The sequence below is a fragment of the Protopterus annectens genome, chromosome 9.part0 (assembly GCF_019279795.1).
Source record: "Protopterus annectens isolate FY-2018-M chromosome 9.part0, PAN1.0, whole genome shotgun sequence".
NCBI classification, from domain to species: Eukaryota; Metazoa; Chordata; order Ceratodontiformes; family Protopteridae; genus Protopterus; species Protopterus annectens.
In genome coordinates, this window is record NC_056743.1 from 162,746,124 (window position 1) to 162,771,335 (window position 25,212).

The 25,212-nt window shown below is 41.5% G+C and overlaps 1 protein-coding gene across 3 annotated transcripts in view; it reads right to left on the bottom strand.

Annotated features, from left to right (window-relative positions):
- The window catches only part of ACP2 (acid phosphatase 2, lysosomal), a 658,601-nt gene that overhangs the window by 23,134 nt on the left and 610,255 nt on the right, over positions 1-25,212 (bottom strand). For all 3 annotated transcript variants that reach the window (XM_044082703.1, XM_044082705.1, XM_044082704.1), the window contains one exon: positions 10,949-11,124. In XM_044082703.1, coding sequence (XP_043938638.1) covers positions 10,949-11,124 — 176 coding nt within the window. The remainder of the gene's footprint in view (positions 1-10,948; positions 11,125-25,212) is intronic.

Below are 25,212 nucleotides of genomic sequence, written 5' to 3' on the forward strand. Positions count from 1 at the left end.
TTATCTGCATCTGGCCAGATGCATTTTCTTTGAATGTGGGTTTCAATGCGGTTTCAATGAATGTGAGTTTTAAGGGCAGAGAAGTTTTAATGCTAAGTGTATTTTCATTGTGAGACTATACTGCTTTGTTTAGCAGATGTCTACTGGTTTTCGTGCTATAAAATAAATGTTTTAAATGCTCCGAATAATCATTGTAGAAGTAAAGTAGTATGCACATTACAGTGTTTATGGCAAATGGGTCAAAATAGCCAAGTAATGGGATATTGGAATAGCTGCAGGGGAGAGGGCTATGTATGGAGGCCCCCATTCGACTATGATTTTGTGAGGGGGGAAGGGTGGCAAACTCAAAGACAGCCCCGGGTGACACAAACTCTAGCTATGCCACTGATCAGTAGGCCATGGAGAATGACTTTTGGAGGACCTAGCAAGCAATAATATTCTTTTGCTACGATTAGAATATTGCCTACCATAAAAGGCCCTACTTTTACCACAAAACCCACACACTGCAAGTCAACAAAAACAAAATCCTAAGATTCATTATCATCTCCCTTCCCAGTGAACATCATTGCTACACATTTCAAAAAATAAATTGTTACTATTTACTACAGGGTTTACTCTGGGGCCATATTTTGGTCATCTGTTCTTCAGTTTATGTTTGAAATTTGGTATCCCACAATTCCATTAGAGTGGGTGGGGTTACATAATTATACATACAAATTTTATGTTAATCAGCATACAGATTTGTACCTATTTTCATGGACCTCTGTCCAGATTTTTGATGTTTCCAGGTTGAGAGGTATGAGTATGCATTTTCTTTAACATCCATCTGAAGGTGTCTTGATTTCAAGCAAACCTAATATTAGATAGGTATCATTTTAGGTACACAGCATTTTCAGAGAATACTGATTCAATTCTATATCCCTTTTGCCACTTTATTCCCCATGTAAGTTTAGATAGCTACTAGCCTAGATAGCTACTGAACCATCTACCAACAACAGTTCTCAACAAACTTGCAAACACCTTTTGAACCACAGCAGTTTCTCTTACTCATACCATTCTATTATTCCCTGTCCCTATCTTCTGTCCATCAGAATTATTGTTATTACTGAACTTTAAACAAATCGTTGGACTGATCCAAACAGACACATTTAGCCACTGCCCAGGATGGACTAAAACAGAGATAACACAACAACAAATTAAATACAAAGAATGTGAATGCCACATACTGCATAATAAACTTGTTGCAGGGTAGGGTTTACACAATAATTAGATGCAAACAATAAAACAACAGCCAGTCATTCAGAATCTGCTTTCTTCAGACACTTAGCGATATTTAAATTCATCACCATATTTATCAGAATAATATATCTAGTTATGGGACACTAAATGTTTACTGCCTATACGGCACACAATTAACCTGTCAAAAAAACTCTACAGACTTTACAAATAAGACAATTCTCAACTGCCTACTTAACCTCGCACTTGTGTTCAAACTAAAGCGCCGCGCATTCTCATTGGAGAATGGAGTCATCACGTGGCCATGAACGTCCTCCATCAACAAGATAAAAGCCTTATGTAGTAGCAGGACAGGTTTAATGTCAAGTGAATTTTAATACATTACTTTTGGTCAAAGAGCAAATTGCTTTAAGCCTACGGTTTACTACTGATTATGATGAGAACAATAATAGTACCACATTTTCTTAAAAGTAAAATGTATAAGGAAATGCATGGAAAATAAAAATGACAGACATGCCTTACACACATAATTTCCTGAGATGACCAGTAAATTGAAATAGACTTTACTAAAATTAGTCAATTCCTTCCAGCTTCATGTTGTCAAAAGGCAATACAGAAGTTGCGCTCCTCTCCGGGCCATGATGTAATCTAATGGTTCTTTGCTGGAAATGTCATTGGGTTCCTGCATTGCAGGAAGTAAAATGAAGTTTTAGCAAAGGACTTAAAATACTTAAACAACAAAACTTCGTTTCAATGGATGTTTACAGACCAAAACATTCAACACTGATATAAACTATATAGGTAGAAGGTGTAGAATGAAAGGGCCCTTTCAAGGCAGCTGTAGAGTTCGTGCATGGTCTCAAATTTGTGGTCTCAAATTTAGCAACATATTTTTAGCACTCTACGTCCATTGTACGTGCTTCTTGTTTACTCATTCTACTGGAATGTCACATTTCTTTTATCTTGAGGCAAATGTTTCCTTAATAATTGGCTGGGGTTGCACTGGCAGATGAAGAACCTTTTGCAGTGTAGGTGTACTGTGTGCTGTAGAATGATAGTCTTTTCGGCTTTGAATGTGCTCCCATCCTTCCACACATACATACCATAGGAATTATATCAATCAGCCCTCAGATTTTTGACAGATTGGCAGTTTGCATCATGAAGCTGGCATCAGCAACAACTTAAACTTAAAAATAAATAAATAAATAAATAAATAAAATCAGGAACTGAAGGGGCCACTATGCAATTTGTGGCACGCCACTACTTTGCTTTCAAAACTGGTAAATACAGAGGAATTTGGTATGGTTGAGAGGAAAGGGGGCCATCAAAAGTTAAAGTATTATAGAATAAGGAGAATCCCTCAGAACAAGAGGAGGAGCAACTGCAGGGAGCTAAAGAGAAAATAACAGAATATTTTGATTAAATGCACAAGTTTAGAAAGATTGTGGTTAAACAAGTTTTTGATAACTCCAACACAAAAGACTTTTAGCACAACAACTTGGATGACTAAATGTTTTGGAGCAGAGAGGGAGAAGACCTGGATTTAGGAATATCTGTTGTCTCCACCAAAAGATTTCTCTTCTGACAAACCCCAGCACTGGGATTTGAAAAGATAAAGGGGTGTTGATGCTGGGACAAAGGAGATTTTAGATACCACTGAATCTTTCCCATGTCTTGTCAGGGGTATCATGAGAATGATAGATGCCATGTTCATACATTCATAGGTGTGCAGTAGGCTAATGGCCCTGGGGCCTTTACAAGCCTAGCCCATAGAATTACTCTGGAATTGTGCCACCCAACCTTAGTTCCCAGTTCCTCTGTTGAGTACAGCCACTGGAGTGATCCCTGGGGTTAATTTTCTATTTCCCATCCACTCATCGAGAATTCTCTTGAAGACGGCCAGTAAGGTGCTCTGCTTGACATGTATGGGAAGTTTATCCCATAGCATGGGCAGTCTCTGGGTTATGAACCTGTCCCTCCAGCATGTTCTGTTGATTAATGAGGTTGAGGTCTCTGGAGCATGTGGTGCAGAGGGATTTCTTTAGATGTAGCATTTCTAACAGAGCTGAGTCAGACATGGGTTTGTTAAGTCAAGCAGAGATCGTCTCTAACTAGGCGATATGAGACAGAGAATAGTTAGAGTTTTTTTAATCTGTCCATATAGGACAAATGTTTAAGGCCTAGGATCCTCTCTGTGAGGTACTTTTGCGGCCTCTCCAGTTGTTCCAGGTGTTTTTAGTGAGGTACATGTCAAATGGGGCATTGTACTCAATGATTGGCCTAATGAAGGAAGAGTAGAAGGAGACAATGACCTCTTTCTTCCTGGATGCAAAACCCTTAGTAATGAGATGTGCTACATAGAACAACTTTCTGATCACAGTGGCAATGTGGTGGTCAAAAGAGAGGTTGCTGTCAACCTGTTTTCCCACATCTCTTATAACACCTTCTGCGTTCAGTGGACTACCATTGATGTGGTAATTCATGGGAACCGGGTTTTTCCCAAAGGGGATAACAACAAATTTTTTGGCATTGAGCTTAATGCCATGGTTCTGACACCAGTCGGTCTCAGTAAGGCCTTTCTGTAGGATGTCAACATCACTTGGAGAGTTAATAATAGCTCCCAACTTGCGAACTTTGTCAGCCAGAGTCCCTTCGTGTTGGCCTGGACTTCAGAGAAGTAGATAAACAGGAGAGGACCCAGGACCAAACCCTGTGAGACTCCACTTGTGACTGGTCAGCAGTCTGACTTGGAGTCAGCTACTTTCACACTGCGGGCTCTACCTGTGAGCCAGTCTGCAACTCACCTAGTGATATAGGGGTTGATGTTTAGCTTAGTTAGTTTTTCTATGATTCCTGAGTGGGAAATGGTAACAAAGGCCTTGGCCAGATCAAGGCAGGCTGTATGAACCACCTTGCCTTCATCCACAACTCTGGTGACTGACTCAAAGAAGTTGACCAAGTTGAGCAGGCATGATTTACCCTTTACAAAACCAAACTGTGTGGGATCCAGAGTTTGGAATTCTCGATATCCTTGTTTATTAGGTCTATTATGATGCGTTCCACAGCTTTCCATATCAGACTTGTCAGGCTAATGGGGTGATAGATCCCAGGGTCTGCAATCACTCCTCCTTTGTGGAGAGGGATGACTGTAGCAGTGAGACATTTGGTAGGGACAAAGCCTGAGGTGAGGCTGTGACTGAACAGGGCACACAGGTAAGACGCCAGTTCACTCTGTAGTTCATGTACAACACAGCCAGGGATATTGTCAGGTCCCACAGAAGCTGTATTCTCGGCCTTGGACAGTGCTGTTTTAATCTATGCAGCAGTAATACTGGGTCCCTGGCACTCTACTGGTATTGTGACTGGTCCTTTGGGGGGAGAGAGGGGTAAAGCTGGCATTGAATCTGTCGGCCAGTATATTGGCAATATCTGTTGGCTCAGTATAGGAGGTATCATTGTGCAGCAGCTCAGAGCAAATCTGGGTATTGCCATGGAGATTCTTTACATAACTATAGAAGGCTTTGTGGTTGTCTATACTATCTGCTGCAATTCTGTTTTCATAGCTAGCTTTAGAGGACTTGATGAGGGATCTCAACTTTTTGTTGAGGCTGATAAGGGAGTTTTTCCAGTCTTGGGATGGCACCTTATTCTGCATCAGTTTCCATCTTCTGTTGTAGAGTTTGTTTATGGCAGGGGACCACCAGATTGGCTTACTTTTTTTGGAGGAGAGTGTCTTGGTATGGCGAGATCCATGCATTTGTGTACGCGTTTGTACAGTGCATTGGTGTATGATTCAACCCGCAGTAGTGGTGCTGCGGTAGCGTTGTCGCCTCACAGTAAGACGCTGTCTGGTTTGATTCTCAGCTAGAGCGTCTTCTGCGTGGAGATATGCGTGAATGGGCATACCTTCGTTGAAGGTTGTGTGTCAGGGCTGGTAACTCGGCACGTAAAAATCAACTACCAATCATTAGCGGACCGGAGTTCCGTTGTGGCGACCCCTAACCGGGAAAAGCCGAAAGACACAAACAAACAACTGGTGTATGATTCAGTGGTCATGCAGCTATTCTCCATTTGCATGGGTACTGTGAAGTTAGCCACCTCTGTTTTTAGGAGCCCAAAGTTAGCTTTGGAAAAGTTTTCCATGGTGGTTTCCTTTGCAGGGGGGGGGGGGGGGATTTCCAAGGTCATTAGTTTGTGCAGGAAGGAGTTGACTACTGGTGTACAGCAACGGTCGCCCATGTTAGCAATGACCAGGTCAAGGATGTTATTACCTCTAGAGGGGGTAAGAACGAGCTGGTCCAGGGCATTGGAATGAATGAATTCCAGGAAATGTTGGGCAAGTGTACTGGTACATGAGTAGATTTCCCAGTTAATGGAGGGGTAGTTGAAGTCACCCAGTATGAGTGTTAGGTTGGACCGTAATATTCTCCAGGGTGCTTAGAAAAGTGGTGTGTGAGTCTTGTGACATGGTTGGGGACTTATAGCAGGCTGCGATCTGAATTGCTGTCTTACCCAATGTTAGCTGCACCAGTCCCATCTGTTCAGCTCTATCCCCGCTCTATTCCAGTCTAGTGTCACTAGCTCACGCTACCTAATACAGAGAGAACATTTGTGAAGAGCAAGCCACTTAGGTCCTTAATTTTGAATTATCATCTGTTACTCCTTTCTCCCTTTCCACTTTCCAAAAAAATAAATAAAAATTTCTAAGCTTGTTTCCTGCTTTTCTTGTAACTAGTCTGGTCCAGACACAGATTTGCTGTAGCCAGGACTGTTTGTAAGCTTCTGAGCCCCCAAAGCTCTTCTGTGTTGGAGGGAAGCCTTCTAGCTTATCAGTGGGAGTGGTAAGCACTAGGTACCCTATCTGCCACAAGAGTGGTTTCTGGCCCAGAAATTGTAGTTTATTGGCCGTTTGGGCAGTTTTTTCATCTCTTTCAGCCTTCTAGTTTAAAAGCTTGCATTTGTTTCCCACCTTTCCTGTAACTAGTCTACTCCAGATACAGACTTACTGTATTCAGGACTGTTTGTAAGCTTCTGAGCCCCCAAAGCCTTTCTGTGTTGGAGGGAAGCCTTCTAGCTTATCAGTGGGAGTGGTAAGCACTAGGTATCCGAGTGGTAGATAGGCCCAGGAATTGTAGTTTATTGGCCGTTTGGGCAGTTTTTCTCTCTCTTTCAACTTTCTGGTTTAAAAGCCCGAATTTGCACTTGTTTCCCACCTTTCCTGTAACTAGTCTAGTCCAGATACAGATTTGCTGTATCCAGGACTGTTTGTAAGCTTCTGAGCCCCCCCCCAAGCCTTTCTGTGTTGGAGGGAAGCAATCTAGCTTATCAGCGGGAGTGATAAGCACTAAGTAGCCTATCTACCACAAGATCCAGGTACAGATTTCTTAGTTTTAGCACTTGAATTTGCTTATTCATACTCAGCACTTGTTCAGAATGTGTTAGCACTAAATAAGCTACAAATTACTACAGCACTCAACCTGCCTCTTTACCTAGAGGAAAACAGTTTTTGTACTTACTTTCCTCACTTGCGTAGAGAAAAACAGCTCTTATACTCACTTTACTCACTTGTCTACAGGAAAGTAGTTTTTTATTCAGGCATGTCCAAGGGTCAGCTCCCAGTGTTCTTTCCTGTCTGTCTGATGAACCTGGAAATCTTGGGGCAATGTAGCAATTGCCTCATGTACACAAACAACCCACTCCTCCTACCACCCAACACCACAACCTGTGAGAAACACACTTATTTAGCCAAACTGGAGGTAAAGCTCTCTCCAACCAAGACTGAACTTGACAGTTAAGAGGAGAAGGTAAACACTTGCATGAACCTGACAGTCAAGAGGAGAAGGTAAACACATGCACCAAACCACTCTCATCACATAGTCCCACTAAACCTACACCACCAAAATCCACACACAGAGACACAAACATTCGCAGAGGCTCTCAATAATAGTCTGCTCAAGCAACACTGACCTCCAAAGCAGAAATGCAAGCAACCCCACCCCTCAACACAACCCAAATGACACACAGCCCACAGACTCAGTGTGCCACTCAACCACAGCCCATAAGGCAAAACAACTTACCCAACACACTAGTCATAGGTGACTCTATAGTCAGGCACACTGATGTCCCCACTCACCAGGCTAAACAAGGAGAAGTTTACTGTCAGCTGCCTATCAAGTGCCAGGATCCACCACATAACCCATGCACTCGGGTCACTCCACAACAAGTACAAATATGACCCTGTCATTGTCCATGTTGGTGTGAATGACCTGAGATGTACCTCCCTGTACTACATGAAAAGAGACATGGAAGAGCTCTCCGATCTTGTAGCCCAGGCAGATATGACCCTAGCCGTGAGTAGCATCCTGCCATTGCCCAGAATGATACCACAAGTACAAGGACACAATGACTGACTTCAACAATTGGCTAAGCTTCTGGTATCATTCCAAGGGGATCCAGTATCTGTCTGCCTGGGATGACATGGTCGACAGACCACGATGCTTTGCCAGAGATGGCCTACACCTGTCACTCCTGGGATTCTGGATACTGGCTAAGGCTCTTGCTGCCCCTATAGTGCTTTTTTTAGGCAAGGTTCAAATGACAAATTTACCACCATAACATGAAAAGGAAAGCAAAAACTGACGGTAATGCTACTCAATGCTAGAATTCTAAATCTCAAAATGCACTCCCTCGAGGCACTCCTTAAAATGGAGAACATCGATATCTGTGCAGTGACGGAGACCTGGTTCAAGGCTCCAGAGAGCACCCCTACATTACCAGGCTAAAACTCATACCACACTTTTCGGCCATCTAATCTGAACCAGAACACCAAAGGTGGAGGTGTGTCAATATTCATTAAGGATATCCACACCTCCTGGTTAGTTGCACAGCATAATGCATCCAAGGTTATCCAAGTGCAACTAACTCTGGGCCAAACTGCAATCCAAATTGTAGCTTGCTACAGATCCCCCACCATTCCCCAGGATTCCCATTCCTCTTTTCTTGATATACTGGAAAATATTAGGGTTCAACCAAACACCCTAATAATGGGCGATTTCAACTACCCCACCATTAACTGGGAAAACTACTCATGTACCAACTCCTTCACTCAACGCTTTCTGGAATTCATAAATTCCAATGCCCTGGATCAACTTATCCATACCCCCACCAGGGGCAACAATATCCTAGACCTAGTCATTACCAACATGAGTGACCGGTGTTCCACAACTGAAGTCAACTCCTCGTTGGTCAGATCTGACCCTAAGCTAATCTCACTAAATATCCACATCCCGCCACCACCCCCCATTAAGGAAATCATGGTAAAGAAATTCTCCAAAGCCAACATCATGCTTCTTAAGACAGAAGTGGCAAGCTTCATGACACCCATGCAGATGGACAATACAGTTACAACTGCTGAATCCTACACAGATGCACTCTATAAGCACTTACACGAGTGCATGGATCATGCTATCTCAAACAGAACCAAGATGCTATCCTCCAAAAAAAGGAAGCCAATCTGGTGGTACCCTGTCATAAACAAACTCTGCAACAGAAGGGAGAAATTGTTGCAAAAGAGAGTAAAATCCCATGAGTGGAGGAGTTCCCTGGTCAGCCTCAGTAAGAAACTGAGATCCCTTATAAGATCCTCCAAAGCTAGCTATGAAAACAAAATCGACACTGACTCTAGGGACAACCACAAAGCATTCTATATATATGTCAAGAATCTCAATGGCAACACCCAGATCTGCTCTTGAGTTACAGCACAACGGCATGAAAATTACAGAACCAACTGACATTGCCAACATCCTGGCAGATAGGTTCAGTGCTCCCTCTCACCCCCTAAAGAGCCCATAACTATACAGGAAGAATGCAGATTCCCTGTAACAATCACAACTACGCAGGTAAAAGCTGCACTCTCTAAAGTCAAAAACACAGCTTCCATGGGACCAGTCAACATCCCAGGCTGCGTTTTACATAAACTTCAGAATGAACTGGTTCCGCACCAAAGTACCATGTTAAATCACAGTCTCACATCATGCTTTGTGCCAACTGACTGGCGCACAGCAACTGTTATCTCACTCCACAAAGGGGGAGTCACCACTGATCCTGGGAACTATCACCCTATTAGCCTGACTAGCCTGGTCTGTAAGGCCATGGAACGTACCATTATGGAACTCATAAACAAAGACATTGGTAACCTCCAAACTCTGGACCCCACCCAGTTCGGGTTTGTGAAAGGATAATCATGCCTCCTGAACCTGACTGACTTCTTTGAGGCAGTCACCAAAGCTGTAGACGAGGTTAAGGTGGTTCACACAGCCTATCTTGACCTCGCCAAGGCTTTCGACACCATCCCCCATTCTGGAACTATAGCTAAACTCACTAAACTAGGTATAAATCCCTACGTTACAAAATGGTTTGCCAATTGGTTCACTGACAGAGTCCACACTGTAAAAGTTGCAGACTCCAAATCGGACTTCAAACCACAGACAAGCGGAGTACCACAGGGTTCAGTCCTGGGACCTCTCCTGTTTGGTATCTACTTCACTGAAGTACAGGCTAACACATAAGGCCTTTGGCTAACAAAGTTTGCAGATGACTGCAAACTAGGAGCCATAGCTGAGTCCCCAAATGATGTGGACATCCTACAGAAAGGCCTCACTGAGACAGATGCCTGGTGTCACAGCCATAGCCTCAAGCTCAATGCCAAAAAGTGCATTGTCATCCCCTTTGGTAAAAACTCTGCACCCATGAACTACCACATAGGCGGCAGTCTAATTAATGCCGAATGTGTGATAAGAGAACTGGGGACCCAGGTGGACAGCAGTCTCTCCTTTCATTATTAAAATACATTAAATTCTCTTAATCTGCTCTTTACCATCACTTAAAGGATCACTACCAACTGTATGACAAGGAAATACACAGTTGCATGTTACATTCTCAAATGCTGTATCTTAATGGACAACAATGCTGTGCACTGCAGGATTACTCAGAACCAAGAAAAAAACAGCAGTAGCATTCGCAACTCAGTTTATCAATAAACTGATAAGGGCTTTCGTCTTATAAATCAGACTTCATCTGACAACACTCATTCCATTAAAAACAGTTTAAATACTTGTGCTTCCTGTCACATGACTAAACTACCTCATTCCATTCATAATATGTATTGCATTAAAACCGTATGAATAACACTGTTAGAACTTTTAAAGAAACAGTTGCACTATTGATAGATATAACCAATGATAGATATAATCTCATTTAGTCCCAGTGGCACTGAAGAATTTAAATATATCTGCTACCACAATTCATGCTGTTCTAAAATAGTACTCCAAGGGCCACCCATGGACTAAATGAGATTATATCTATCAATAGCATTTTGAAGATAAGAGCATATGAAAGGTGAATTTTATGTATAAAGTGTTACAGATATTTTGCAACTGTTTCTTTAAAATTTGTAACAGTGTTATTCACATGTTTTAATGCAATGCATATTAGCAAATGGAATGAGGTAGTTTAGTCATGTGACAAGAAACCAAGGATTTAAACTGTTTTTAATGGAATGAGTGTTGTCTGACAAAGTCTGAATTATAAGACGAAAGCGATTATCAGTTTATTAATAAACCAAGTTGCGAACGCTGTATTTATTTTTTGCTTGGTAAGTAATTATGTTTTTCATGTGATTACTCAGAACCAGCCACATTCATGTGTACCATACCTGTATCACTGGAATTTTCAGATACTTGGCACTCTTTCTCCCAGTCTTGAGGGATGGCAGATGCTGTTAATCTGATGAAGTCCTGCAATGGGCATCTATGCAGACAATTTGGCAGTGTCAGACTGAATGGCTCTTTCCCACTTTCATTCCTGAAATACATCTCTAGACTGAACGACCTGAGGGAATAAATTACCATAAATCAAAAGCAGAAATAACAGAAATACATGCAGTCAGCACTTGAAGGGAAAAAAAAAGTCGTCACACAGATGGACTATGTATTTTGCCATTTACACGACTGACATTTTCCAGTGCTGATGACAGGGATTCTTGCCCTACCTCACAAAAAGTACAGTTGTGTACACTTACCTTAAATGTAGATGTTCGAATGTATTCACTGTTGCAGTCATTACATTTGGGTTATCTGCTTGCAGTAGCCCTCAGTCGGCCTGATTAACAAAGTCTTGGGTCCTACGTCGGTTGCTGTCTCTTCTTCTGTGACGTCAGGTCATCAGGGGTATAAAACATGCAGCCGACGTCATTACATCAGTTTTTCTTGCCCCAGATGTCAGGTGCCCCCCCTAATGGGACTCAATTAAATCTATAAATATACAAGGTTATACCTCCAACAAAAAAGCAAATGCATCAAAAAGCTTTTAAGCATTGAAAAGGAGAGAAGAGGTATAGCCGAAAGAAGTCAGGAGGCTGGAGGGAGGGTAACCAGGACTGCAAAAGTGAATACACTCGAACATCTACATTTATGGTAAGTGTACACAACAATACTATGTTCTTCGTGTTTTACTGTTGCAGTCATTACATTTGGGTAGATTCCCAAAGCTAAGGATGGGAAGAGGAATTTAGATAGCATTAGGACCAGCTATAAGGCCCTGCAAAATTGCAGTGGCAAAGCCAGCTCTGGATTTAGATAAAATTGGCAAATGGTAATGCTTGGTGAAAGTATGTACAGAACTCCAGGTAGCAGCTTCTAGGATGTCCCTGGTAGGTACGCCTCTGAGAAAGGCTGTAGAGGTAGATGCAGCCCTGGTTGAGTGGGGTCCGATCCCCTGTGGGATAGGTTTTCCACGGTGCTTATAGCAGAAATGAATGCAATGGCCTATCCATTTGGAGATGGTTTGCTTTGAAATAGCCTTACACTCTGTCCCTGCAGCAAATGCCACTATCAGCTGTTCAGATTTCCTTTGAGGTTTAGTCCTGTCCAAGTAGAATCTAAGTTGTCTGTGCACATCTAAGGAGTGCAGTATCCATTCCCCTTTGTTCCGTGGATTAGGAAAGAAGGTTGGCAAATGAATGGACTGATTAAAGGCCACACTGGATACCACCTTTGGCATGAAAGAGGGATTGGTCCTGAGGGACACCCTGTCTGCATGAAAGATGATGAAAGGCACCACTGCCATAAGGGCCTGTAATTCAAATACCCTTCTTGCTGAAGTGATGGCTAAAAGGAAAGCTGTTTTCCAAGAAAGGAATTTTAAATCTGAAGTAGCAGCTGGCTCAAAAGGAGGAAGGGTGAGTTTCTCCAATACAAAGTTAAGGTCTCAGGCTGGAGATGGAGTTCTCCTGGGTGGTCTTAATTTTTTTTTTTCGTTTATGGTGTACCCCATACAAGTTAGCATCCTTTGTATAAAAGCCAGATGATTCAAAAGTATGTCCAGGTTTTCCACCTGAATTAGACAATAGTCCAGATATGGGTATATTTGATTATTTCTTTGCCTGCAAAAAGCAATAACTGGAGCTAGCACTTTGTGAATACCCTGGGCGCAGTAGATAAGCCAAAGGGCAGTGCAGAGAACTGATAGTGTGTGTAGCCTGCTTTGAAGCGTAGGTATCTTCTGCAAGATTCCCTGATTGGGATATGCAGGTATGCTTCCTTTAAAACTAGTGTTGCCAACCAGGCATCTTTGCTTAGCATAGGAAGCAACTGGTGAAGAAGTCAGCATCTTGAATTTTGGAATCACCAAAAAGGTGTTTAGAGTAGACAGGTCCAGGATAGGACGCCATGAATTGTCTTTTCTGGGTACCAGGAAATATCTTGAGTAGAAACCTTGTCCCTTTTCCTTTTCTGGTACCATCTGAATAGCCCCTATGCTTAAGAGAGAGAGTACTTGCTTTTGGGCCACTGCCCACTGATTTGGAGGGAGATTCGGCCAACCGCTTGGAGTTGGTAACATGTGGAAGTGAAATCTGTATCCTTGGGACACTATATTTAAAACCCAATTGTCCTGGGTAATGAGTCCCCAGTTCTTTGCATGAAGTGCAGTCTTTCACCCCAAGGGGGCAGTCAGTTGAGAAGTGCTTGGAAGTTTTAAAAAATAAGTCATTGAGACAGTATACCATAGGGGGGAGTTTTATTACTCCCAGATTTGGAAGTGGAGCCCCCCCCCCACTGCTTAGTCCTGTGCATCCCCTGGGTGCTCTGCTGGATCTGGGTTTGGACTGAGAAGGTCTAGAAGAGGCAGGAAAGGACCAGTTCTTAGAAGGCCAATGCCTACTAAATCTTGGAGATTGTACTTGTAAAAAAAATCTTTAACAGTTTGCATAGATTTAGCTTTTTCCTCCATCTTTTTAAGAACTCCTTCTGCCTTGTTGTCAAACAGATGGTCCTGATTTAAGGGAGCATCCAGTAATTTCGCTTTAACATGATTTGGCAAGGATTGCTCTTTAAGCCAAGCATGCCTTCTAAATATAGACTCAGTTACCACAGCCATGCAAGATGCCTCTAGTGAATCAAAACCACATTGCAATGTATGTTTACCAACTTGTTCAGCAGAATGCATTAAATCCTGCAAATCCTTATTTTCAGCACAAGCAGGAATCAACATAATTTTCTGTTCAAGCAATCCAATAATATGCTGCTGATACTTTAACATATGAAACTGGCAATTTAAGGCCCTAATGGCCAAAGTTGCAGAAGTGTATACCATCTTACCCCATCTATCCAGCACCCTGGAGTCTCTATCAGAGGGAGTAGGATTTTTGGCAGTAGGAGCTGCAATGCCTTGGGTCCCTCTGAAATGGTTTCAGGATCCGCAGGAGGATTTTTGAAAAGGAACTTGCGAGAGTCAGGAACCCTGTAATATCTATCAGGTTTTCTGGAAGCAAGAGGTAAAGAGTCAGGGGCCATGCTAGATTCCGAAAAGGCATCATCAACAATGTCCAGTACAGGAGGTATAGCTAAAGGCCTGTGCTGGGGCAGGAGTAAGAAATCCCTAAGCCTCTTTTTAGAGTCAGAGAAATCCTGACTTTCCCAATGAAAATGCTCCCTGAGAGTATGCAAGGTTTCACCAAAAGAGAAATCCTCTGGGGGGAACCAGAGAGAACAGAGTCCTCAACATCAGAATCCTCATAGGTAGATAAGGGTAAATCCTGGTCATCAGAGGAAACATAAATTTCAGAATCCTGGTTAGAAGTATCATAAGCAAACTCAGTCCTAGGTCTCTTAGAGGGGGAAGGTTGGCTTCCCCTGATTAAAGTAATAAGGTCTTCAGCCATTCTTATCATTTGTTTTTTAGGCATAGAGGCCTGACCATGCAGTCTGGGCGTCAGTTTTCTAGGCATGGTTCGAGTTTTAGGCCTTGAGGAAGGAGATGGCGTTGGTTTAATATGCAAGTCAGTAAGCCTGAATACACCCTCAGAAGCTGGTGCCTGCACAGCGGCTCCAGACCCATCCAAGGTAGAGACATCCGCAGGTTCCACAGTTGAAGCATCTCGTGGCATACTAGACTCCGAATGGGTCTCAGTAGAGGCCTGCGAATCTAAAGTAGCGAGTATCAGGGGCTGCGAAAGCACCTCAGTGAGTACCGGCGAACTGGGCGGCCTGTCTCTGTCTTTACCTTTGTGTTTTTTCGGAATGTCGATATTCGGATGGCTTACCATCCAGGATAATTGAACTGAGCACCAAAATATTTAGAAGCGCAAATATACCGACGACGGATAGTTTGTGGTTTAAATAAGGCACAAAAACTACAGCGAGGTACATCGTGGTCAGGGCCTAAGCAAGGAATACAGTACGAATGAAAATCTTTATGTGGTATTTGCTTTCCACAAGAAATGCAATTATTTACTTCTACTGACATTGGTTTAGAGCAAGAAAAACATTTCCCCAACTGGGTACTTAGCTTTTAGTTGAAGACTTGCGAATTGTTTCTGCTTCGGGCACCGCACGGCAAGAAAGACTGATGTAATGACGTCGGCTGCATGTTTTATACCCCTGATGACCTGACGTCACGGAAGAAGAGACAGCAACTGACGTAGGACCAAAGACTTTGTTAATCAGGCCGACTGAGGGTTACTGCAAGCATATAACCCAAATGTAATGACTGCAACAGTGAAACACGAAGAACATCTGAGCACTCAGAATTAGTAACTCGAATGAGAAGACTTGCTAAAAGTACCATACCTTAGTAACAGTGAGGATTATAATATATGAACAAGAAAACCTCAGATTAAGGAAGTGAGGCATGTTGACTACTGCCAAATTTGAGCCTCATTTAGTCAATAATTACTAAGTTTTTCCATAAACACTGTTACTGGTAAATTTTTGCATAGTCTGGTGCCTTACACTGTAGTGGGATTGCAGTAGTGGCAACACTGTAAATTTTGCTGCAGAATCTGTGCTTCACTACTTTTACAGCTCTTTACGTAACAGTTTTGCTACGAGAGTATTTTACTGCATTCATACCTCTCAAATATCCCTGATTTTGACATAAATTTTAGCTCTGTCCCTCTTAATCCCTCCTAAAACTGGTGACTTTTGGAGACGTGGTGAGGTATACTTACTAATTAATGACAATAATTACAGTTCTAAGACTTACTTTACTTCAGAAAATGTATATTAATTCATATCTTATTCTGTTAACATCTCATGTTAACAATACTAATATTTTAAAAAGTGTCCCTAATTGTCCATGATGCTTTCTGGATTTGTCCCTGATTCCATTGATATTTGTCCCTATTTAGTTGAGAGCTATGATTGCATTGTACTCTGCTTATCATTTACCTGTTTAAAGTTACATTTTAGTGCCTGTTTACTTTGTTACTGTGTTCCCGTTCTTTGTGTTTGCCCTAGCCTCTTCCCTAACCCCACTGTTAGAGCCAACGTTTCTGAAATTCTAACCTGACTGAGGTTAATGACCTGTAGGTCAGAGCCATATGAATAAGAGAACTGTGACTTGTTACAGGTTTTGAAAGAGAGCTCCAATTTTGGCTTCATTTGACTGGACCCCTTAATGTTGTCACCCATCCCATTATTAGTGGGACACTCACGGGTTAAGTTACTGCAGTAATTCCAGCTCCAATGTCACATATTAAAGATCCTGCAGTTAAAAAGCTCATAGTTGGATCTTGGGATTGGGCTGGCATTCCGCTGTGGGGTGAGCTACCACCTGTCCCACCCCCTGCTCTTGGTGCTCCCTTGATGCTTTTAGACACTCCCTTGATGCTCTTAACTGAGTGTCCCAGGGGACCAAAGTATTTACTTTCAAAAAATTAGTATGTTCAAAGCAGGCTGGTCGCTTGAATACTTCAGCTAGGAATAATGGAACAGGACTCCAGCTCTATTTTATTGGTTTTCGGAACTGGGGCCATGATTAAGAGGGACAGCCAGGAGCATTCGTATTGTGCCAATAGAATTGAAATTCTTGGACCAGCACAAGATGAAGGAAATGAAAGTATTTGCCAAGAATAGCCCACTTTTTGATCACACTGAATCGCTGTGGTAAAATCACAATTACTTACAGTAATCTGAGTTCCAAAGTCCCTACCAACCCTCTTTCATTGCTACTGTCAGTTGTGTAAGCTATTTAAGTAATTTTACCACTCACTGTTTCCATAGATCCATAATACTGAGTGTCAACCAGGCAAACCAATATTGCTCGAGTAAACCTCCTTTACTACAAATTGTTTCCTGCTCATATTCTCATCTGCTTAGCATCCTCACCATACTCTGAAAGGGTCCTGAATTAATATTGCTCCATCCTTGGCAGATAAGACAGCCATTTTACTGTTTTGCATTTCAGTTAATTATACGAGTGTGCTACTGCTTTATTTTTGCTTTATTTATTGATTTTGTACTTTAAATCAATTAAATCATTGTAAAGGTCCATAATATTGTACTGTTTGCTGATTGTTGAGATCTGCACTTTTGAGAAACCTTCCAGGAAGTTTTACTGTGTAATTTGCTACTTTGCATATGTTACTGTAATGTACTTGTTACATTCCTGCACTTTTTGTCCAACAAGTATATTCTTTTACTCAGGTTGCACAAAGAGAAATCAGTTTGCACAAGGACGGGCACTACCCCATGTACTTAGGAATAGACACTCCTGCTACTACTCATCAATCCTGCAACAGCTTACGGACTACTCATATAGGGCCAGAAACCATGGACATGAACTTTACTGCCATCTCCGCAGCCAGTTTCGTGGATATGGACATCCTGAGACAATGCAGCAATTATCTTATGTTTACTGAGAACCATCTTATTCCCAAACAAGCCGATAAGGTATGTGACAGATGTATTTACATAATGTCACTGGAGACAAAGCTCTTATATACAATCACACATAATACCAACCAGGTTGTCAGAAACGGACACTACACCCATCAAACAGTATGGATCAGACCCACAGGCCCACATATGCTGAGGCTCTTAAAGTAATCTTAATAAACCTCAAAGACCCCACAGACATTTGACCTACAACAGATATCTTCAGCAGACCCAAAAGCACATCATCAAAACATCACCCACTACAACAAATACAGCCACACTGCAGAGAGCCTCAGCTTCAAACTCCATAAGTCAGGTCATCACATAACCCAATATTTTAGTCATAGGAGAGGAGACTCCATTGTGAGAAACAGATGACCAACTCAATAGGTTGAGTAAGCAGAAAGTCACTGTCAGTTGCCTGTCGGGGTCAGGGTCCACCAGATCATGCATGCACTCAAGACACTGGACCACAGATACCAGTATGATTCTGTCAAAGATCATGTGAGTGTAAATGACATGAGATGTACCCCCTGGACTACATGAAGAGGGACATTGTGGAGCTTTCTTACTATGCATCCCAAGCTGGGATGAGCCTAGTATTGAACAGCATTCTACCTTCAGCAAAGATGATGCCACGACATGAACAATGCATGATTGACTTTAATGATTTGTCAGAATAGGAGAATATGGTTGACACCATAGTGCTTTGCCAAGGATGACTGTACTTCTCACCACCCCCAGTGCCTTTTTTAGGCAACATCAAACTGACAAATCTTCCAACATAGCAAAACTAACCCAATGGAATCTAAATGTATGGCTCAATGCCAAGGGTCTGAAGAAACTACACTCCCTCCAAACTCTCCTTACTCTGGAGAATGCGGACATCTGTGCAGTTCCAGACATAGTTTAAAGCAGCAGAGAGCACCCCAGCAGTGCAAAGCAACAATGCTTTTCACACATTTAGGCCAACTACTACACAGACAGGGACTAAAGGTGGATGCTTCTCAATCTACATAAATAACAAGGTCACCTCAAGGCTGGTCAAACAGGGCAAAGAGCTTCTCCATTTCTAGATTACCATAGGTAAAGATCCATACCCTATCCTTGCCAGCTGTAGGTCCTCTTCTATGACCCAGCAAACCCATAACTCATAATTACACTTACTGGAAACACTTGCCTTTCAGCCCAATACCATATTCATGGATGGTTTTAACTACCCCACTAAAAACTGGGAATCATACAGGCCCTGAGATTCCTAGACTTTGTAAACACTAACACCCTGGATCAGAGAGTTCACACACTCAATAAGGGAACAATATTGGTCCTAACATGGGAGAATGAAGCATCTCCCCTAGTATAATGCCCTCTCTGATATGGCCAGACCAAAAAGCTGTCTCCTTTGAAATAAAAATAAAATTCATGACCCAAGCTAACCCTGTAGGACTTAGGGACTATTCTAAGGTAAACTTCCTATTAAATGACAACCTGACAAAATTTCAAGCCCCTAAAACCCTGAACACAGTTGCCCATTCAGAACTGTTCAGATACTCTATACAATCATGTTAATAAATGCATAAAGATAGCTGTGCCTTCGAGCAATAAGCTCAGAACAAACTGAAAATCAAGTCATCCTGGTGAAATCTAATCAGCAATGGGTTGTAAAACATAATGAAGAAAGTCACAGCAGAAGTCAGTGAATACAATGCTAGCAGGATAAAAACTCTCTCATCAATCTAAACAAACAACTGAGATGGCAAGTCAGATCTTCCAAAGCCAATTCTGAGGTAAAAACAGCCTCTCAGGCCAAGGACAACCACAAGGCTTTCTTTAGCTATATCCATAACCTCAGAGGTTGTACACAACAATATGCAGAGCTAACTTGTGAATGGAGCTACCTACACAGGATACGCCAATTTTACTGGCTGACAAATTCAGCTCCAACTTTATCCTCACCCTCCATCACCCCTCAAAAAATACCCCCCAGCTATCACTATGACACAGGTCCTAAATGCAAGGCCAAAGACCACAACACTGATGGGCTCCTATAATATCCCAGGATGCCTCTTAAATAGAATGCCTATCAGGACCACTGGAATCACTTACTTAACCACAGTCTCCAGTCAGTTTTCAAGCCACGTGACTGGAGAACAGCGACAATTATCTCTCTGCATAAGGTGGGGGCCTTCTATAGACCCAGGAAACTACAGATCCCTTAGTCTGACTAGTCTTATATGAAAAGCTATGGAAATAATTGTCATGGAATTGACTAATAATTAATGGAAAACTCCAGACACTGGATCCAACCCAGTTTGATTTTGTAAACAAGGAAGATCATCACTACTCAACCGGGTAGACTTCTTTCAGTAGGTCACCAAAGCAAGAGACAGGGGCAAAATGTTGCATACTGCCTACCCTGACTTGGCGAAGGCATTTGATACAATACCACACTTGAGCACTGTAAACAAACTCAAGGAATTAGGCACAAACCCCTATGTTAAGATTGCCAGGTGGCTCTCAAATAGAACCCAGGAAGTTAAAATAAGGGAGTCCAGCTCCACAAAGAGGCCTATCACTAGTGGAGCCCCTCAAGGCTCAGTGCTGGGTCCTCTCCTTTTTGGCATCTACTTCTCAGAAGTAAAGGCCAAAGTCAAGGATCTCAAGTTGACCAAGGTTGCAGATGACTGCAAAGTGGGAACAGTCACAGAATCCCCTCAAGACAGCAATATCCTCCAGGAAGAGTTATACAGAAAAATAACTGTTGACATGGACACTGTTTAAAATTCAGTGCCAAGAAATGCATAATAGTACTCCTTGGGAAGTCAGCTACTCCAGAAAACTAGACCACTGACAACAGACCCAAAGAGAAGACCTAGTAGTCATGGATTTAGGGCTGTATATGAAGCTGTTACCCAGCTTTGGACCAACATGTGTATAAGGAAGTAAGGAAATCATTCTATCTTGCTTGACTTATACGAAATGGTATGGCATTTAGGTTCAAGGAAGTCATCTTTCCACTGTACTCAGCCCTGATCAGACTCATCAAGGAGTACAATGCACCTTTTAGTATGTACTTGACTAGGGACATGAAACAAGTGTATCATCGACAGAAGAATACAGGATGTTAATGTCATATGCGGGTCACCTCAATGCCCTATCCCTAAACTGTGTCCTACAATCTGCTGAGATCTATGTTTGCCATACAAGGTATCCCAGGGTCCCATTCTGTCAGACTTCTTACATATCTGCAAAACAAACAGCATCAGAACTACCGGATCCATGGACTTAGACCTTGGCTGCAACATAAACATTACAAACTGGACAGACAGATAGATATGTGTCTCAGAGAATACCTATTCCATATGGAGTACAGTTCTTCCCTGATTCTGTTCAAGCATGACCTGGACCAATGGATGGGAAATAAGAAATTAACCCAGTGTCTGTCACCTCTCTCTCTAATGGATACAGGCAGTTTTATAAAGGTTTGACCACGCATGGCCTAGCTTATACATACCCCTAAAAATAATTTCTAGGGCACCAAACTCGTTACATACATTTGGGATGCATGTCTAGGCTTAAAAAGGCCCTTGTGATCATTAGCTTAGTAAATACCTATGAGCCTCTACTAGTAAATAACTATGAGCCTCTACCTACACAGCTTTCGCTGCAGTGTTTATTTTATTTATGTATACTTGTTTAGCAGAAAATTCCAACTTGGCATAATCTATTTTTCAGCAAAAACCTAGGACAGAAGCTCCACAAGTACAACAAAAGACACTGTCAATATGCAAACAATGTAAAGCTTTCAATGCATAAAAAATATGTATGGATACTTTCATATAGATTAATAAAATATATACTGTCTAGTAAAGAAACTAACTTCATACTAAAAATTACAAAGACAACCAAATACAGTCAAAATATCTTGGCAAACACTGGTCAATAGTTAAACAATGACAGAAGCATTTAACTATTAGCATCCAGCATAAAACATGCACATTTATAAAAGTTGGTGCAAAACATAAAACATGCAAGCTGTTCCGATTGGAACATAAAGATGTGAGTTTATGGAAAGGTCCCTAAACGTCTAGCTCCATACCATACAGTAGCCCAAAGGTTGAATTTCTAGAGACAGAAAGCAATGTTATGGCATTTAGATCCAAGATGGGGCAGAAACTGTTCCAGGAATGACACATAAACAAAGTGGAATAAGGACCTCTGGATCTGCAACTGTACAGAATATATTTTCATGTGCGACTATTAGAATAGGAGTTTATAAATGGACTTGGGTCACTAGAAGTATAACCTCGAAAAGGGGGCAAAATGAGTGCTAAGTGGATGATTTCTTTTTGGAGAAGGGGTATGGGGTATTATTTGGTGCACACGCTGTCCCCTAATAATATCTTGAGGTTAATATCATCATCAGCATCGTCACCATCATCATCATCGGACTTCCAAGATGGCTGCACATTGAGTAACAGGTTAATTTTAGCTGTCTCAGAGTGAAAACAGAAACTCAGCAGAGAAAGCCAGTGGACTTACATTTCTGGGTAAATTTCAGTAATTGGCTATTAAGTTCACTGCCTGGATGCCAGGAAAAAATACAGAGGACCTGACAGAAAATCAGCTACAAAAGGTGAGGAAAAAACACTGACTGGAAAGATTACTGCAGCTGTTCAGCAAAAAGTAGTGCAAGTTCCAGGCATGAATTCCAGTAACCCAGAGGAAAGTATAAGACAACTGCACAAAGATATGATTAAAATAAATGAAACACGGATGGAGTGTATCCAAGAGCAGCCTTAGATCAACTGGTGCCCTAGGCAAAAGGGCATCACGGCGCCCCCCACCACACCACCCAGTGCCCCCATCCTGGTCTACCTACACCAAATAAATACTGGAAAAGTGCCCCTACTAAAGCGGCGCCCTAGGCGGCCACCTAGTTGGCCTATGCCTATGGCCAGCTATGAGTGTATCAACTCAAATAACAAAAGGCTGGAAAAAAAATGGAAGAAGTTTTAAACAGATATTCAGATAAACAGGTACTCCCGGTTTTTACTCCCTTCTTCCCTCTTTCTCCTTGTTCACTTTTAAAAAATGCAGGCACTGCAATGTAAAAAAAAGTCTAGTCAAAACAGCATGACAAAAGAAAAAAACTGATGTACTTTTTCTCATTCTTGCATATGGGGAACTATTACATTACAGCCCTTAGCTTGATACAGTAACAAGTTTAACAGAAAACAAGTAAATGAAAAAGAACACTGAATATTACAAAGCTTTTTTTTAGCAAATAAATGTACGTTTAATAACAACTTTTTATCTGGTCCTCATGTATCCGTGGAAACAATCAAATAAAGAGAACTGGCTAGGAGATAATGTTTTCTGAAAGCATTCAAGTGTTTTCCCAGCTGGGAGAGCTACAAAGATGAGACAAAACCAGACAGCACTTAGTAGAAGTACAGGCTGTACCATGTGTCATAGCATGGACAACCTTTCTTTTAGAATAATTCAAGTATGAGAGTGCAGCTGTCAGTTTGGGATGCTTGTTCCTATTAGAAGGGTAAAACTTCAACATCTGAAGATACAATTTTGTGTGTTAGCATTAAGTTAATCGGCTTTGGGGGGTATTGGGAGTGTTTTTTTGGAAAGCTTTCAATAAAACAAAATTTTGTAATATGTGACATAAGCTCAAATGGATATGACAAGAAACAACTGTATAAAAAAAAATAACCAAACAGTGTATGCTTGCAACACAAAAGCTGGAACTAGACATTTAACAAAAAAGCTGTTACACACAAAAGGTGGGAATAATAACTTTAACACAATGATGCTTTCTGTAATGTCTTTAAATGTCAATGGTCTCACAGATAAATATAAAACAGAAAAGTAGTGAACTTTATTTAAAAATGCAATGCGCAAATAGCTATGCTACAGGAGACGTGCTTGGAAAGAAATGAACATGTGAATGTAATAAGAAAAGGTTTTCAGGATGGTTATTCAGTGGAATAACTGGGACAAAACAAAAGAGAAGTACTTAGATTAATTGCAAGAGGAGCTCCAATAGTGATAGAACAGGACAAAAAAGATAATGGTAGATTTGTAGTGCAAAAGGGCTACTGGCAAGGGAGGAGGATTACACTTGCATGTATTTATATTCCAATTAAAACTGCTGTAATAGAGCTTAAGAATATTTGGGGAGAAATAATCAACTTTCAGCAAGGAATATTACTTGTAGGTGGGGGGGGGTAGAATGTGATTTTCAGCAGTGAAGATGTGTCTGGGGGGCCCAAAAGGGAAAAATATAACAAAGGAAGGTAGACATTTGAAGAAATTTATGAAAATATTTGGCGTGGAAGATGTGAATTCAGTACTAGGATTTCAGAGTGAATTTATATATTATTCCCAAAGTTACAAAAACGGGGCTAGGCTAGACAGAATTGACACTTCCAAGGAACATGTGCATTTAATTGAAAGCATTGATATACACCTAATAATGATTTCAGATCACCTGCCACTCTTCTTCTTTCGGCTTTTCCCGGCTGGGGGTCGCCACAGCGGATCACCTGTCTGCTCATGATTGGCAGTGGAGTTTTACAGTGTTGAGTTGCCAGCCCGGCACCTAACCTTCCACAGAAGGCACACATACGCACACACTCATGCCTAGGGCCAATTTAGAGTGTCTAATCCACCTACAGCATGTCTTTGGGATGTGGGAGGAAACCGGAGCACACAGAGGAAACCCACACGTCCACAGGGAGGACACATGCAGACTCCATACAGATGGCACCCCAGCCGAGCATCGAACCAGAGAACCTCTTGCTGTGAGGCAACAATGCTAACTAATGACTAAAAAAAATAGGATAATGAAATAAAAATGAGACACTGACACTTTCCTACCTATCTGTTGAAAAGGGAGGAATTTAAGAAATGGGTAGTAGAAATTATTCAGGAGCTATTAGAGACAATTAGAGACGACAGAAATTTCTTCTGAAGGGAGTGGGATAAAATTAAAATGGAGTTTAAAAATAGGGTGGAAATAAAAGAAAGGGATATATGGTGGAAATAAAAGAAAGGGAGATATGGTGGAAATAAAAGAAAGAGAGATATGGTTAAGAAATAAAAAATATTTAGAGGGACTGACAAATGATAAACTACTGCAGAATAGGGGGGATCTCACAGAAGACGAGGAGGAGCAACTGCAGAATGCTAAACAGAAAATAAGGGATTACCTCAATAATATGCATGAGTTTAGAAAGATTGCTGTTTTGTTAGAGCAAAAAAACTTTTAGCACAGTCAGGGAACACAAAGTAGAAAGGGGTGTCACCAAGCTTAGGGAGCCTATAACACGCTAAACAGAAAATAAGGGATTACCTCAATAACATGCATGAGTTTAGAAAGATTGCTGTTTTTTTAGAGCAAAAAAACTTTTAGCACAGTCAGGCAACACAAAGTAGAAAGGGGTGTCACCAAGCTTAGGGAGCCTATAACACGGAAGATAAGAGATCCTACAGAAGTATTAGAAATATTTCGGAAATTCTATGAAAGTTTGTATAAGGCAGAGAAATATGGAAATCAAGAAAAGGTACAAATGGAAATGCTTATGCAAGAATTAAATATGTCAGGGTTAGAGGTAGATGAGGCTCAGGAGAAGAGGAAATGAGATAAAAAAATGGTGATGTAAAACCTGCCCACAGGAAAGTCTCCAGGAATACATGGTATTCCTGTGGAAATTTGGAAGCTAGGAAGGAAAAACTGATAAGGATC